The following is a 16,673-nucleotide window of genomic DNA, read 5'->3' as shown; positions in this document are numbered from 1 at the left end:
ACACTGTCCAACGTCTCCCTTCACCCACTTTTCTGTTGTCCATCCCCCAGGGAGGGGGTTATATGTGGATCCTTGTAATTGGTTCCCCCTTTCTACCCCACCTTCCCTCGACCCTCCAGGTATCGCCTCTCTCACCACTGGTTCTGAAGGGATCATCTGTTCTGGATTCCCTGTGTTTCCAGTTCTTATCTGTACCAATGTACATCCTCTGGTCTAGCCAGATTTGTAAGGTAGAATTGGGATCATGATAGTAAGGGAGGAAACATTTAAGAACTAGAGGAAAGTTGTATGTTTCATCGTTGCTACCCTGCAACCTGACTGGCTCGTCTCCTCCCTGCGACCCTTCAGTAAAGGGGTGTCCAGTTGCCTACAGATGGGCTTTGGGTCCCCACTCCACACTCCCCCTCATTCACAATGATAGAATTTTTTGTTCTTTGATGCCTGATACCTGATCGCTTGGACACCTCATGGTCACACAGGTTAGTGTGCTTCTTTCATGTGGGCTATATCTTTTGATAGCCAGGCACCATCAGCTTTCTTCACCACATTTACATATGCACACATTTGTCTTCAGTGATCATATCAGGAAGGTTGGCACCCACTGTTATGATTTTTTTCTTTGATATCTGATACCTGGTCCCTTCTACACCTCTTAGTCACACAGGCTGGTGTGCTTCTTCCGCCCCTTACTCTTAACATCCTCAAGGTGACACAAGATTATGTAACTACCATAAGACCTGTTCCTGGTTTCAGTATACATAATAAACATGTATATCCAAATGAATGCTCTTAAAACTAAAAGTTAAAACTTAGTGTTTGCATTCAATCATTTGTTTACCAACATTAAAATTTTTGTCCTCCACCAAAATTGTCTGTGACACGTATCTTACAAATAAACGAGTTGAGTATATAGGATCTTGAATGAAGAGGGGAAACTAATAAACATTTCCATCATAATTGACCAGTATGGCTACATACATGTCACAGAAAGCACATGTGGTTGTTGTGAGGTGCCATGGAGTTGTTTTCAACTTACAGCAACCTGCACGTGGTGGGAGGAGACCCGACCCAGTCCTGTACCACCCTCACATGAGCCATGTGTTGATCTGCCATGTGGAAAGGCTTTCTGTTTTTCTGTGCCCCCCTCTTTACCAAGCATAATGTCCTCTCGGGGTTGGTTCGGCCTGATACACAAGACGAAATCTCACCATCCTTACTGCTAAGGAGCTTTCTGAGTAGCATCCTTGTTCCAACATACTATTTGTTCTGTTAGTAGCATATAGTATTTTTGATATTATTCTCCAGTGCTCCGATCCAAGGACATCAATTCCTCTTTGGTTTTCTATAAACAAAAACCAAATTCACGGCCTTCAAGTTGATTTCAACTCATAGGACAGAGTAGAGCAACTCCTCGGGGTTCCCCAGACCATAATTCTTTACAGAGGTACAAAGTCTCATCTTTCTCCTTCAGACCAGCTGGTGGTTTCGAACAGTGACCTTGCAGTTAGCAGCCCAATGCATAAGCACTACGCCACTAGGGCTCCTCTGGGTAGAAGTAATTTCACCTTCACCGTCGTTTTGAAGCAGGTCAGATGCATTGATGTCTCCTGTAGTTTTCATAGTATTCATGTCCGTCATGACATACATGATGCAGAATTCTGCTGTAACGGTCATATGGAAATAATAACTGCAGTTTGCATTCATTATAATGCTTTACCAACCGTTCAGGTTATTTTACCTGTGAGCACAATTTAAATGTGAGTTCCAATGGGACAATGAATTACACTGTATACTTTAAAGCTATTTTAATTGGTTTATTTATTTTAGAATCTCTAAGTGTTAAATTTTAAAATATACAAAACCAAGCAAATCAGGAGAACTAAGGAAGGGGAACAGCACTTAGAATTTCTGAGCTCCACTTTTGCATAAGGTCTCTGCTCATTTTCACTTGCTGCCGTTTGCAGCCAGAACTAGACTCTCGAGGGTCCGGAGCTGGTGTTTAGAACATGATCGTCAAGCCTTTCTTGCAAGATCTCTCTAGGAGGACTCAAATGGCTAACCTTTTTGGTAGCATCAAACGTGTGAAGCATGAACTCGATCATTTGAACCCATCCAGAGATGCTTGGGAAGATGAAGATGGGCCTGGTCATCTGCTTCTGACAGGTCACAGCCTTGGGAACCTTATGGAGCAGTTCCACTCTGCACACATGGGATGGCTATGAGTTCAAATCCACTCAATGGCATTTCACTACAACCAGCATATCTTACTCAGGGGCTCCTGGTACATGATAAATTCATGCAAACCAAACTCACATCCATCGAGTCAGTTCCCCTCTTAGCGACCCCGCTATAGGACAAGGCTAGAACTGCTCATATGGGTTTCCAAGACTGTAACTCTTTACAGGAGTTGAAAGCTTCGTCGTCTCCCGATGAGTGACTGGTGGTTTCGAACTGCTGACCTTGTGGGTAGCTGGTCCTTTGCATAGCCCACTATGGTAAGGGCTCAGTAAGTGGTTGTTGCTCCCCCCACCTGTGCTGAAAACAAAGCTAGTTGCCATTAAGTTCATTCTAATTCATGCCTCGTGTGTCAGCCTAGAGCTACATAAGGTTTTCTTCTGTATTTTTTTGGAAATAGATTACCAGACCTTTCTTCCAAGTTGCCTCTGGATGGATGAACTTCCAGCCTCTTGGTTACCAACTGAGGTCATTAGACATGGAAATTAATTGATGAACCTATAGGGACAGCAAGCAGAATTAGCGTTCTGGAGCTGGGTGTGGGGGTACAGTGGTGGGTGGGGGTGTAAAGGAGATGATGTTAAGGAGTCCAGGAAGAAAAATATGCTTGGAAGCTGACTGTGGTAGCAGTTGCACAGTCCTGCTCGATGTGATTGAACTATGGAATGATATGTACATTAACTCCTAATTAATAATAAAATAAATCTATTTTTAAAAGAAAGAAATTTAAAGTGGAGTATAAAGAGAAACCAGTAATAACTGAACCTCTCAGTGCCCCCCCACCAGCCTCATTCTGATTTTGAAAACCTATCAGAAAAGCTTGTGAGAATATTTTTATTTTCTTTTGTTAAATTGATCATTCACATTTATTTCCTATTAACAACAAACCTGGCAATGGCAAAGCACAGGTACCTGCTTATCTGTACCTTTGCCTCCACTCCTTGGTGAGGAATTCAGAGGGCTTTAATTAAGGGGTATTTTTTTTGCTCACTCATTAATTTAATCCTAAAAGCATGGATTTCCCATAATTCCGTTTGTCCCCATGTGAAGTTTTGATGGAATTCGGTAAAACTCAGCATAAGATGAATACCCACTAGGAATCAGGATGGTGTTTAGCGGAACCGGTCTGCAGCCTCTGTGTGCTGGGTTCCGCCGCAGCGCACCTTTGCCCAGGGAGCGGTTAGGTGCCCGAGATGGCTGCAGCCCGGCTGCTGTTGGCACAGTCCCAGCTCTGGGAGCAGGATGCCTCAATGAAGAGTCAAATCCTGAAGCGTTTTTATCGATTTTTTCTGGGAAACAACATCCCTCTGGTGTTCTTCTAATGTCTTGGTGTGTGTTTTTTTCTCCCCCTTTCCAATTTATTTTTACCAGCTGGTTTTTCCTGTTATGCTGCTGCTTAGCCAGTTTTCTCCCCAGTCACCAAAAATAACAAACCGGAATTGCAGTGGGGGGAGGGGGGTTCTGGGGCAGGGCAGCACTGAGAAATCTCAAATCTCCAAGCTCCCCCTTTGCATGAGGGTCTCCACTTCTTTCTGCCTATGACCTTTTCCAAAACAGCTGTTAATGTTTTACTCCATGCTACTGCTCCCAGCCTGCCAATGACCCTGTACTCAGACTGCTGCCACTGAAAACGGGTGTCTTATTTGGAGTTGGATTTTTTCTTTTCCTTTTTCAATGCCACGTTGCTATTAGCGTTTTAAACGTTGGCATAAGAGTACGCTCGGTCATTACTAGGGGGGTGGAGGAGGGGGCGGATCTCCACTAACCGAAATGTAAAAAGAAAAACCAAACACATGACCATATACGTTCATTTTTCTATTAAATCACGATCCCTGTCTAACTAGCTCTGCTTAAATATAAAAGTGGGGGAAATCTTATGAGCAGAGAATAGTCTGTAAGCATCTTCTTTGTTATGGTTTTAGATTTATGTGAGATAAAGTTGCTCTATTAGTAATCAATCTCTTCTCATACATTTCATTAAAAAACTAAAGCACATGCTGTCTTTATATTTTTATAGGTGATCATTAAAAAATGGTCCATTCCTTGTCCTCTGACATTAAATTACAGAGAGGAATATTTCCAGGTAATAGCTTATTTTTCTATCCTTTATAGTTTAAACTATTGTAATCTATAAAAATTATATTTTTAAAACCCAGACAAATAGTTTATTTCTAATTAATGAAAACGTAATGGTGATTTGCATTGGGGAACATTGTTTGGAAATATTTGAACACCTAGGTGAAATACCATAAATATTCTAGAATAAGCCGAGTTTTTCAGCACATTTTTAATGCAGTTTTGTGGTAAAATTAGGTGCCTCGGCTGATATTCAGGTCAGTTTATAGTCGAGTGTATATGGTAATATGCCTGTCATTTTGGTTGATGTATTTGGGACTTTTTAATTGCTGTTGGTTTCTCTTTTCCCCTCCATCCTCTTAACAGATTTCAAATGCTACAGATGACTGTAAACCAAAGCTCTTTCATTTCTCCAAAGAGGTGTGTAAGTTATTAACAGATACTTTGGGTTGATTTTCCCCCCACATTTCAAGTTTTAAAAGATTTGTGTAACAGGGTCTCTTAGGCCTTTGTACCTGTAACTAATTAATTTTCATGAAAGTGTTAAGTATAGGGCTACCTACCAGAAGAATAATATTATCTGACACAGGGTGGCCCATTATGAAACAGTCAACTCTTTTTTTTGGCATGTCTTTAAATGGAACCTGTTTTAAATGGGCCGCTGCTTCAGAGAACTGATTTACTGAATGTCTGGTCTAGCCAAGAAGGTCCTGTCTGAATACAGACTTCCTGTTGCCCTCTGGACTTGTAAAGCTAAATAGTCAATTATATCAAAAATCCGTCCCTTGTGAGTAGAACCTTGGGGCTCGTCATTGGATCAGCGGATTGAGTACCGTTAGTATGCCTTCTGGCTGACATTCCAAAGTTGAAATTTCCAAGACCTGGAGCAGAAGAGAAAAACAAGTCACTAAGGCCCGAGGAGAGCCTACTTCTCCATCCACACACTGGAAGTACCTGCAAAGCTCCCCAACATCCGCAGGGACAGGAATTGTGATCTGGACCTCTCTCTGCTGAACCGTTCCCCTCACACCTGTTGATTGTGCAGAAAAGTGATCGTGTGGGTCGCAGGCCTCTCTCTCCACTCACAGCTCTCTTGGTAGAGGATATTAGTGTGCTCACGTCTTCATGTAGCTTTTCCCTTCCGATCCTTCTTCTTTAATGTCCCTGAAGCCCCAGAGGGAAGCTGTCTAGGTAAAGATCTATATACCTTGAAGATCTTGGCAAGGTCACTGGCCAGCCAGCAGATTGATGTGTGTATGAAGCAAAATGTGTGAATTCAACTCTCATGTCCCTAATCCAGTGTCAGGAGACACTAGCTTTAGGAGTCTCTAAGCTTTGTGTCCCCAGATAAGGCGGGGCAATCATCTGGAGCTTCTTTTGCAAATGAGCCTAAAGTGAACTCTTAGCTGGTGTTGGGGGTGGGGCTGGCCTTCCTCCACCCAAGAGAGAGAGTAAATCACCACCGTGCATTTTGCAGACAGTCTTTTTCTCTAGGTGGTAACATTTGTTTGTTGTGGCACTTCCTTTAGCGCTGGTTAACTATTAAAATGGAAAGGAGGAAGGGGAAGAAAGAAAGGAGTGAAAGAAAGAAGAGGAAGAAAGAGACCCACACTAGATCACGAAGAGTTTATGGGTCTTGAATAGGTGATGTTCATTCTCATTAAGAGACACCATAGAGATGCTGGCAACATGAAAGGGATTCCTACTTTAATATCTCCTGTAGATTAAGAATATTTCCCTTATTCCTCTAGATCAGCGGTTCTCTACCTTCTTAATGCCGCTACCCTTTCAGACAGTTCCTCATGTTGTGATGGCCCCCCAACCATAGTTATTTTTGTTGCTACTTCATCACTGTCATTTTGCTGTTGTTATGAATGGGGTGACCCCTGTGAAAGGGTCGTTCCATCCCCAAAGGGGTCGCGACCCACAGTTTGAGAACTGCTGCTTAGAGTGAAAGCAGGTTTGAAGTCCTTATTGTTCAGGAGAATGGAATGTTTTAAAATTGTGTACGTTAGGAAAGCGTGGAATTACAATAAGAACATGTCTAAGTGGTATTGTGCTTATCTAACCTAACTACCATTTATCCTCATACTGAAGTTACTTTTAATCTGAACCCAATAACATCAAATAATCGGTGTTATACATAAGCCAAAACTGTGGTTTGTTTGGACGAAACAAAAATGCCAAACCCAGTCCTGTCAAGCGACCCCAGCTCATCACACCCAGGGGTGAATGTTTATCTCCATCTGCTTCTCCAACTTCATCTGTAACACAAATCTGTAGTGTTGTTAGGAACCGCACTGCAGTGTGGGAAAGGAGCCAAGGAGTATTCTGGCTTGTATAGGCAAGCCGACAATCCCGGCAGACATTTGCTGTTGGGCCATAACTGTGTCCCTCTTAATAATAATTTTTAAATCTTACAAAGACATGATTCATGAAAGATGACATAAATGTAACCAAACAGATTTTTTAAAAGATTCGAGATTATTGTCTGATGAAACCTTTCTTTCAACAGAGTGGCTCTTAATAATTTTGTCTCTTTTTCTCCTCCAGAGTGCTTACGCCATACCAACCATGGCGTTTTCATTTCTCTGCCACACCTCAGTATTGCCCATCTACTGTGAACTTCAAAGGTACTGCATCTTCCTGGGATATTTTAAATATGTGAAGTATGTCTTGTTACCCCAGGCCTTTCCGATTGAATGACGTTCCCCTTTATGAGTCTGCGTTCTTGTCACTAGATGCTAAACATTAGTTTTTCAAAAACACCCACAGAAAGGAAAACTAAAAACAAACAAACCAAGAATTAATTTTGTTCAAGTTGAGAATGATGTCCAGAAATATAATCTTTGTGTCGCCATTTCAAATCAGGGAGTCTGGTGTGTTGCTATGACTACCTGGGTCTTGAATAAATGAGATATCCTCTTGGTTAAGTTCAGGGACATTTGTTTCTTTAGACATACATCAGATCACTGATTAGGCTTTTGCCATTTTGTCTTTTAGCCCGTCCAAGAAAAGGATGCAGAATGTAACCAATGTGGCAGTCGCTTTAAGTTTCCTCATTTACTTTGTAGCTGCCCTCTTTGGCTACCTGACTTTTTATGGTAAGTGTATTCTTTAACTATAGCTAATACCGCCTTGGATAGATTCTTGTAGAAATGGTCTCACACCTCAGCTTGAACTGCTTCTCAAGAGTAAATCAGTCTGTACGGGCTGTCAGATTACAATAGCGGTTAATGTGGTAGCTCCCGGAGCCTTAAAGAAATGGCTTACCCTCTCTTACGAAGGTCAAGCAAGTTCAGTATTAAGAACTTCATATGAATTTCTAAAACACCTTCAAGAAAACTTCAAGCTGAAGGACACTGATGTCTCTCTAGTATAAAATGTTTAATAATGATTGTATTTTAATTGAGAATTTGATACATTGGGGGCTTTTCATATGGGGCAGGCATCTTTTATCTTAACTGCATAGAAACAATTGAAGAAAAGACTTCGTACTGGATGAGAGTTACATATTTACAGGTGAGACCTCTGCCTTCAGGCTGAATTATCACAGGATTCTGCATATGTGTGTGTTCAAGAATGCACCACCACTTGCTTCTTAAATCCTTAAAAGCTGTTCTTTTCTATCCATAAAGTCAAACTTAGGGTGTCTTCATATTTGAAAGGTTGACAGTTTAGTGTGTTTTCACCCTTTTTGATAAAAATCTCAAAAAGCCAAAGTAAAATTTAAAACTCCAGAACAAGGGGGGGAGAAACAGTAGCTCTCATTTAATTTTCAAATATGTTTCTTTAGTTTGGAAACAAGAAATCGTAGCACAAATCATACTCAGCCAGCCAGTGTCTTCCTCTCTTAGCCGCCCTTACCATGGGGATAACTTGAGGGGATAAGTTATATGTAAAGTACCTGTTACAGTACCGGACATGCAGCAAGAACAGAACCAGTTGCTGTTGAGTCCACTGGACGCTGAGTGTCCGGGCAGCACGCTGCTCTGTAGGTTTGCAGCGGTTGTGCGCTGGCAAGTGGAAGGCCAGGCCTGGCTTCCAGGGGTCTCTGGGGGTCCTCTACACACAGGGCTACTGCGGGTGGTGTGTTAGCGTTACTGCTCTCGGTGTTACGGTACTTGTGGGATTTCACATGCTCTGCTGCTCCGCACTGCATTTCTCTTACTGTGTTCACGCCGTTTAATTTTAATCTGGCAACGCTTCGAGTGTTATCATGCGGTTTCTGATTGTGGAATTTCCTACAAGTGAGAAAGCAGCAGTTGCGCTAGATGCCCCTTTCTTGCTATTTTCTATTGGCCCAGCAGTAATCAAAGCTTCCACTAGTTTAAATCTCTCGTATTGGCTTTCATGTGTCCGTGCCAACGATGCCTGGTGGGTGAGAGTGGGAGAGCCCAGTGGGCGCCGCCGTCAGGACAGGCATGATAGCATGCTGGACAGATCACAAAGAGAAGTAAGCCATTGTTACTAAAACAGAAGTCGTGGAATCTAGAAACCCTGTTTTTGTTTGTTGGTTTGGATGACAACTTGAGTTCCCTAAATTGTATCAGTAAGATTCCACAAGGGATAGTTGCCAATTTTTATATTTAAAAATTGTCACTCGCTCAAATCTATCCAAGGATCTTCAATATAGACCTCCTCCTTTTTCCTTTGCTGACCCATCACCCTGACTGTCCGACCCAGCAAAACACAAGCAGATCTCTGTGGAAGGCAAGTGAGGAAGCCGCCTCTGAAAGGCTACCGTGATAACCCCTAGTTGACCTTGGCCTACAGCGTCTCTGAGGGTCAGAGTCAACTCGATGGCCCTGAGTTTTCTGTGGGAGAAACCTCAAGTGACCTCTCTCCAGGGTGACTGAGAAATAGTTACGTGAATCCCCAATTAGATGCTTAGGAGTTGTACTAGATTACAAGCAAGCTTGCATTCAGAGGGGACTGGAGAAGGGGTTGACGCTAGTACATTGATTGTGTTAGTACTACAGCACTAAGTAGGTACGAGGGGTTTTACATAAGTTGCCTAACTCAATCCTTGCAACACCCTGGTAAGACTCCCAGAGGTTGAGCAATGTGGCTAGAGGCACGCAGGTCGGTCGCAAATAGTGGACTTGGGATTTGGATTCAGTTCTACTTGTCTCCCAAGCCAGTGCCTCGATGACTGTTGCTGCCTTGTCGGGAATTGTACTGCACCCAGCTTGCTCTTCTTTCAAGTTTGCTGACTCAGTAACGGCCTATACTTTCTCTCTCTCTCGTTTCTAATATCCGTTAGAATAACTACACAGAACTCACAGACAAAATTCATGATTACAGGATTTATGAAGGCAGTTAACAAGTTATAATGCCGGAAAGAAATGTTCAGGGTTGAGTTGTTTATCGAGGGATGCTACAAAGTTCTGTCAAGTCTGCTAATAAATGCCTAATGGGGCACACCACTCCACTATAAGCCCCAACCCAAAGCCATTCCGCTTAAACTCCCTGAATTAAGAGCCCAGCGGCACCCCACTCCAGTGAGCCTCGGCCCAGAGGCACTCTGCTCTACTTCCATGGGTCGGCAAGCCCAGCTTCTCCAATTAAGTGCCAGAGGCACCCACTCTGCAAGCCAGCCTCCTGCGCAAACGCACTCAGTCTTAAACTTGCTTCATAGGTTGGGAAGTCCAACATTCAGTTCCATGCTGTGGCTCCTGGTTCTGCTGCTGCTCCTCTGATATTATAACTGTCTTCTGAATCCACAAGGTTCACTATACAGGAATCTGGGTCCAGAGGACACACTCCACTCCTGGCTCTTGCTGGTAATGAGATTCCTCCTCCTGCTTCTCCGAGGGTTCATTTTATACACAGCAGGCTGGCATTACAGAGAAACCTGTTCATAATTACTCACAGGTGAATCCTATCAGTATCTTCCCTCACCTTCTTACCAGACCTAGGTAGGACAAGACGTTTGGTGGGAGTTAGGGACTTTGTCTGGAAGAGCCACATTAAAGAATTCACTGCCCCTGCACCAAGTGTAATTTAAAGTGAACTTTTGGAAAAATCTGGGTTAAACTCCAATCATATTTACCTCCTTGTCTGCCTGTCTCGCTTGCCTGCGTGCCTGTGCATTGTAGGTCCTAAATTCTTTAATTATAGATGACAAAACCTTGGATAAATTCTTGTAATCTGCCTGTAATTGTTGTATGACCCCAGAGGCCACACAGAGCCTACAGACTTTATGCAAGTCAATGAAAGGTTTCTTCGGCATCTGCGCGCTTACCAAGTAGACCTGCTGTGTTGTCTCAGCCACCACCACCCGCACACATTCTCCAGAGTGCCCACATGTTGTGCAGAGGAGAAAGAGTCAACGGAGGAAAACCACACGGTAGGAGGATTAGATACATAGCATCCAGGTAGACATAAAAGGCATTCATTTTTCAAAAGTAGAAAAATGTTCAGCTATCAATTTGCTATTCACGATGGAGTTTTTGTACTTGTTCATCATAACCAAGAAAAGTTTTATCGTATCTTTTTATCAGTCTAACAGTAACTGATGGTCTTATAGCCTGAAATCTTGTCAAAAAGATTGGTGGCCATGAGTGGAGGTCTTCATTCCTTTTATAGATGAGCCATCGATGCCCAGCTAGGTGCATGAACCCGTCACAAATTAGTAGCATATTTCCTGAACACTAAGCCAGTGGTCTTTCAGCTACTGGGTGATAATCTTCATAGTCAAGATGTCTGTCAAACACAGTAGCCCCCCTTTGGAAACCAGCCCATGAAAACCCCATAGATGACCACAGTCTGATCCCCAGTCAGTCAGGATGGGGTCGGACTCAATGGCCGCCCACAGCCACAGCAGCGTCCCCAGCTGACACTGCCATGCAACACCCCTGCCTTCAGACGCCCAGCAGGGTTGGGGGGTCGTTGAGAGGGGGGAAGGACACCCTGGGAACTGCGCGGACACAGCACAGTCAGCTCTCCACGCCGGTCCCTCACTCCTGCTCCAGCTGCTTCCCTCCGACCACATTCACGCTCCTCTCTTGCTCCGAGAGAGATAAATGCCCAGCTGACCGTCAGTGAAGCGGAGCGCGCGTGCAGAAGGCTGCGGTCGCAGCAAAGTGTAGTAGTGCAGAGAACGCCTAGACTTGGCCACACGCAAACTGGGGTTTGCAGCACTGCCACTTGGGATTCTGTGATCATGGTCGAGTCATTTATCTTCCTGAATCTACTTCTCTGTCTCCTATTATTCTTGTGTGGATAACATTCAATAATACACTTGAAAGCACTGTATAAGCAAGCAACCTAAATTTCGAAGACCCTGAGACAATGGAAAGGCTTTCAAAAGAGAATATATATCCACCTTTTCCTTACCATTCTGGGAGAGGCTCTGCCTGGGCTCCTTTCTAATTTATTTGGGGGTGGGGTGGGGGGGGGGAAGACACAGGAAAAAGAAGACTAGCTTTCATAGGCTCTGGAAGACTGTTGAGTCGGTACTGAGATTCCAAAATATAAAAGCCACTTGTGCAAAGAAAATCAACTTTGCTTGTATTGCTGTCTCCATCATTTCTAATGTGATCCTCGTTGTTTTCTTCACTGACAGACAACGTGGAGTCAGAACTACTGCGGGGTTACAGCAAATACTTGCCGCATGACGTGGCTGTCATGGCTGTGAAGTTGTGCATTCTCTCTGCTGTGCTTCTGACAGTCCCTCTCATCCACTTCCCGGTAAGTGCCCTTCCAGGGCCTGTGGCTCCGTGTAGCGGTCCCCTAATATGGCAACCCTAATTCTTTGCAGACTTGAGCGATGGAATCACATCGAGTCCTGTATATCTTATTCATTTGTCGAGTAATTGATCAAAGACCTCATACTCACATATGGCCCCATGAAAGCACAAAAATAACAGCAGACCACTAAGCTAATTTGTGCTTTTTGAGATCCAGTTTAGATTTACGCTCTCCCACGGCATTGTTTCCAATTTAGAGACCGTAGTACTTCTAACATTTGGGGTTTGGTTTTTTTAGTTTGTCGTTTTCATTCCCTCCTCCCCCCTTTAAATTCTGTATTCTGTTTTCAAAAGAATGTGCATGAAGGGTAAAAAGTCGAGTTAGCAAAATCAGCTCCTGCTGGCGTATTGCAAGTTTATTTTCACATATACGGTCTTGTTTAATCTTCATCAAAATGGTGTGTTTGCTCTGGAACACTAATTTAAGGGATAAAACAGATGAACATTCTGCTGAAATTATTATATAGAAGAATGTTAAGCATTTCTGAGAAAATAGAAACAAAGGCTTGGGTGTAAAAGCGTCTGGGTGGATGTTTTAGCTCTCTAAGGGGCCTTGCTGTGTGGATGATGGTGCGGCAGGAGCAGGAGGGGTGGGGCCACTTTCTGGGAAAACAGGTTTGGGGACATGACCTCGGCTTGCCTGCCTGAGTGATGAGAAGTGTGTGAGTGGGTTTTCGGATTCCCGTGCTATGACACAGACGCTATCAAATGAAGTAGTGAGTGCGCCGTTTCTGCCCCGTGGCCTACTTTCTCCTCGGCTTTGATTTTTTGGTTTTTCTGCCAGGAGCTCTGGTGGCAAAGTGGTTACGTGTTGGGCTGCCAACCACAAGGTCAGCAGTTTGATACCACCACCCACTGAGAGAAAGACAGGGCTCTCCACTCTCGTAAAAAATGACAGCCTCAGAGACCCCTGGGGCAGCTAGCTGTACCCTGTCCTCGAGGGCCGCTGTGAGCCCGGATTGAATTGACTTGATGGCAGGGAGCTTCTCAGCTCGTCTATCAGTATAATTTAGTGCCAACGACGATGATGTCATCACACAGGACGATGATGTCATCACACAGTGTTGTGGGTAACTTAACAGTTTCGCAACCCACAGAAAATCTGTGCAAGACAACGCCTCAAGATGAAAAGAAAACGCCTGTAGAATTTCATCAGTTTCTCTGCGGCTGCATTTCTTAGTTTGTGTGTCTAGACCCTTTGATGCTATCTTTCTAGGATCGAAAGTTTAGGAGACAAGAATGTCATCACCGTTTGTGTGGCCCTGTCTCATTTGACCCACCCCCTTTGCTTAAACCCATTTCCTTCTCTGTTGCGCAGGCCCGGAAAGCGTTGATGATGATTCTCTTCTCCACTTTCCCGTTCTCATGGATCCGCCATTCCTTGGTCACACTCGCACTCAACATCATCATCGTTTTGCTTGCAATATATGTTCCTGACATTAGAAATATATTTGGTGTGGTTGGTAAGTTTTCTATTTTAAAAAAATCTACATCACAAAATAGATAAGATGGAAAAATTGTTACCCAGGCTCACATTTAACCCTAGTAACACGCTTTTTTTCACCCCTCCCTCCTGCTTCAAGGGGCCAGCACAGCAACCTGCTTGATTTTTGTATTCCCTGGGCTGTTTTATCTTAAGCTCAGCAGAGAAGATTTTTTCTCACGGAAAAAGCTTGGGGTAGGTTGAATGATTTTTCTCCTAGAAATCTCCTACTTTAGGAAATAGTTTATCATCGTATATTAGGTATTTTATCTACATCAAGAAATATTTGTATTATAAAACATAAAGTGTATTATTATGATGGGTGGGGTGTTAAAAAATACTCTTAAATTGTTTTATCCCCACTGCCAACTTTTATTTCCACAGGCATGTGCTTTGCTCGTCTTTGGAATTTTGATTGGAACTTTCAGTTTAGCACTCATCATTTTTACCTGGACTAATAAATGAAAGAAGTTTTTTCCCGTGTTTTATGAAGAGTAAGTGGCCATTAACTGCAAGAAGAATGATTCTGGAAGATGTTTGGAGGGAATCCTTTTTATATGGGCTAATGTTTCTATAAAAATTAACAGAAAAGCAGAACAAACTAGTAAGGAATAGGGGGAAGTGGGAATAGAGCTGTTTTTGTTTTGTTTGTGGTAACGATAACAAAACGTTTGCCATTTCAATATTCATCTAAGAAGCAACCTCAGTAGGCTCTGAAATATATTGGGACATCTTTGTTTGCCTGTTTGTTTTGATTTAATTTGCTTTTTTATTGTTTTAGCATGTTGTGTGTTTTCTGATTTAGGGAAATCCGTGCCTTAAATACATATAGAAAATTGCCTCTTACCTTGTGGGTTAATGTCAACATCGACCTCTTACAGCAATCTAATAGGAATGGCTGTTGCACCTGGTATCTCGCTCTGCCCCAACTCCTGTTGACAGAACTCTGCTGATTTTCCTCTGTTGTTCGTTATACGATAAAACTGTGGTGGTGACTGTGTGTTTGAAAGTTCTCTTGAGCTTTTTCAGTTTGTCACTAAAACATGATTTATTTTTGGCAAGCAGAGACAAATCTTGATAATTTAGATCATATTTTGTTTGAGAGTTTTAAATAATTTTGGCTTCCCCCTGACCTGCCCTGTTACTGGTTAGAAACCAGAAGCTTGGCTCTGCTCCTGGTGGGTGGGCACAGCAAAGGGCTCAGTAAAGTACCTTCCAAAGCTTGGTGTATGCATGAATATGTAATCCTGCCCGGGTGCACAGGGAAGGTAGGGGATTACATGCAAAGTGATCGTTTGCATATATGAAAATACATATCTTTGCAGGTGCTCTTTTATTTCCCACTTAGGACACTGGGACTGAAGAATCTGAAAGCTGAGCTGCCTTTTTTGGACCAAGATACTCCCAGGCAACTTGACAGCCCCATGGTGGAATGGAAAAAGCCCCCATTTGGGGATCAGAACAACTTGAGTTCAAATGTCAGTGACCTCACTTACTGCTTCACCTCCCTAAGCCTCAATTTTCACATCTATGAGTTGAGTTGATACTGTAGATCAGTGGTTCTCAACCTTCCTAATGCCATGACCCTTTAATAAAATTCATCATGTTGTGGTGACCACCCACCTTAAAGTTATTTTTGTTGCTACTTCATACCTATACTTTTGCTACTGTTATGAATCCTAATGTAAATAAATATCTGATATGCAGGATGTATTTTCTTTGTTACATAATTGAACATAATTAAAGCATCGTGATTCATCACAAAAATAATGTGTAATTCTATTTTGTGAAATATTTATTTCTAATTATAAATAAATGAAATTTCATCTTGAAGCTGGTGTAGCATGGGTAACAGTCCTCACGCCAGGTACTCATATGTGGGTGTATCTGCATGCGGGCAGACCCACCTGGAGATGGGTAGAGGAACAGTGTCTTCATGGGAAATAATGCGTTTTCTGATGGTCTTAGGCAACCCCTATGAAAGGGTCTTTCAATCACCAACGAGGTCGCGGTCCACAGGTTGAGAACCGCTGCTGTATAGGATTATGTTGTGAGGATGAGTTATTATCACTTCATACAGACAGGCCATGCCACTAGAGTGTTTATCCCCTTTTCCCGATTTCGTCATCGGGACCAGCACAGTGAACTTGCTTTGACTCAAGGACATGGTCCATCTTGAGTTTCTTCGTCTTCCATCTTTCACAAGCTGCTACCATCAGTCTTTCTCTCGCCTTTGCTCACAGGGCAGGGCCCCAGGTGACAGTGAAGTGTTCTGCTCCCTGCAGTTCCCCTCCACACCCCCTGCTCAGTTTACCCGCAAATGCCCTCCTGAAACTGGGCATTCAGCAAGCCCCTGGCGATACAGCCAGACCTGGCCTTAGAAAGTGCTTCAGGTCAGCTCAGCTCACCAATCTGACACTTCTCCACTTCTGGGTATGAAATTATGGATCCACGTACAAATGATTCAGCTGCTTAAATAAATCCAACTCCAGTAATACCAAAATAACCCTAAATCTGCAACAGATGCAAGGGTGCCCCTGGGCAAATGGTAAGTATGATGACAGCTGGGCATCAACTCATACATTTGTCACCTGCTCATAGAACAGGATCGTGGGAGATTTGACCACAGGACAAGTAACTTCTTGAGCACTCTGCACAATACTTAGCTACAAGCAAAGATGTTACTGGTGGGGGCATTTATTTTCATTTTACTCTGACATTCTGCCTAACCTAGTTGGCTGTTTGGAATCACAACTTGCCCCGGGAGAGGAGGAAGGGGATAGGAGAGGTGGTAAGAACATGGCCCCCTTTACTTTTACTCTTATCAGGATGACCCAGAACAGCATCCAGGCACCACCCCTCAGCAGTGTTCCTGAAAAATCTGGGTGTGTCTCTATGAGCTTAATGCTCATAATGGATTGGGTAATTACTTCTTAAAATGAAGTGAAGTACAAAAATAGATGCTTTTTTTTAACATTTGGAGACTTGTTTACTAAATTAAAAGACCTGAAATGCTAAGATTATAAATTAGTTTTTTTTTAATTGGGAGGCAAATGTTTAAAATACTTAAAAAAAATAACAACAGAAAACAAAAGGGGAATGTTTACTTAGGAGCTAGGCATTTA

At 43.0% G+C, this 16,673-nt stretch overlaps 1 protein-coding gene across 2 annotated transcripts in view; it reads left to right on the top strand.

Moving 5' to 3' along the window:
- SLC38A6 (solute carrier family 38 member 6) overlaps positions 1-15,303 on the top strand; it is a 72,069-nt gene extending 56,766 nt beyond the window's left edge. The window contains exons 9-17 of one of the 2 annotated variants that reach the window (XM_075532080.1): positions 4,253-4,318; positions 4,678-4,731; positions 6,865-6,944; positions 7,315-7,415; positions 11,882-12,006; positions 13,384-13,528; positions 13,649-13,743; positions 13,933-14,042; positions 14,897-15,303. In XM_075532080.1, coding sequence (XP_075388195.1) covers positions 4,253-4,318; positions 4,678-4,731; positions 6,865-6,944; positions 7,315-7,415; positions 11,882-12,006; positions 13,384-13,528; positions 13,649-13,743; positions 13,933-14,013 — 747 coding nt within the window. In that variant the 3' untranslated portion in view covers positions 14,014-14,042; positions 14,897-15,303. Of the gene's footprint in view, positions 1-4,252; positions 4,319-4,677; positions 4,732-6,864; positions 6,945-7,314; positions 7,416-11,881; positions 12,007-13,383; positions 13,529-13,648; positions 13,744-13,932; positions 14,043-14,873 lie in introns of both variants that reach the window. The other variant, XM_075532081.1, reaches the window with a different exon arrangement.
- Positions 15,304-16,673: the final 1,370 nt, after the last annotated feature.

Source organism: Tenrec ecaudatus, chromosome 14 (assembly GCF_050624435.1).
Source record: "Tenrec ecaudatus isolate mTenEca1 chromosome 14, mTenEca1.hap1, whole genome shotgun sequence".
Taxonomy (NCBI): domain Eukaryota; kingdom Metazoa; phylum Chordata; class Mammalia; order Afrosoricida; family Tenrecidae; genus Tenrec; species Tenrec ecaudatus.
This window is presented reverse-complemented; position numbering and strand designations above follow the sequence as displayed.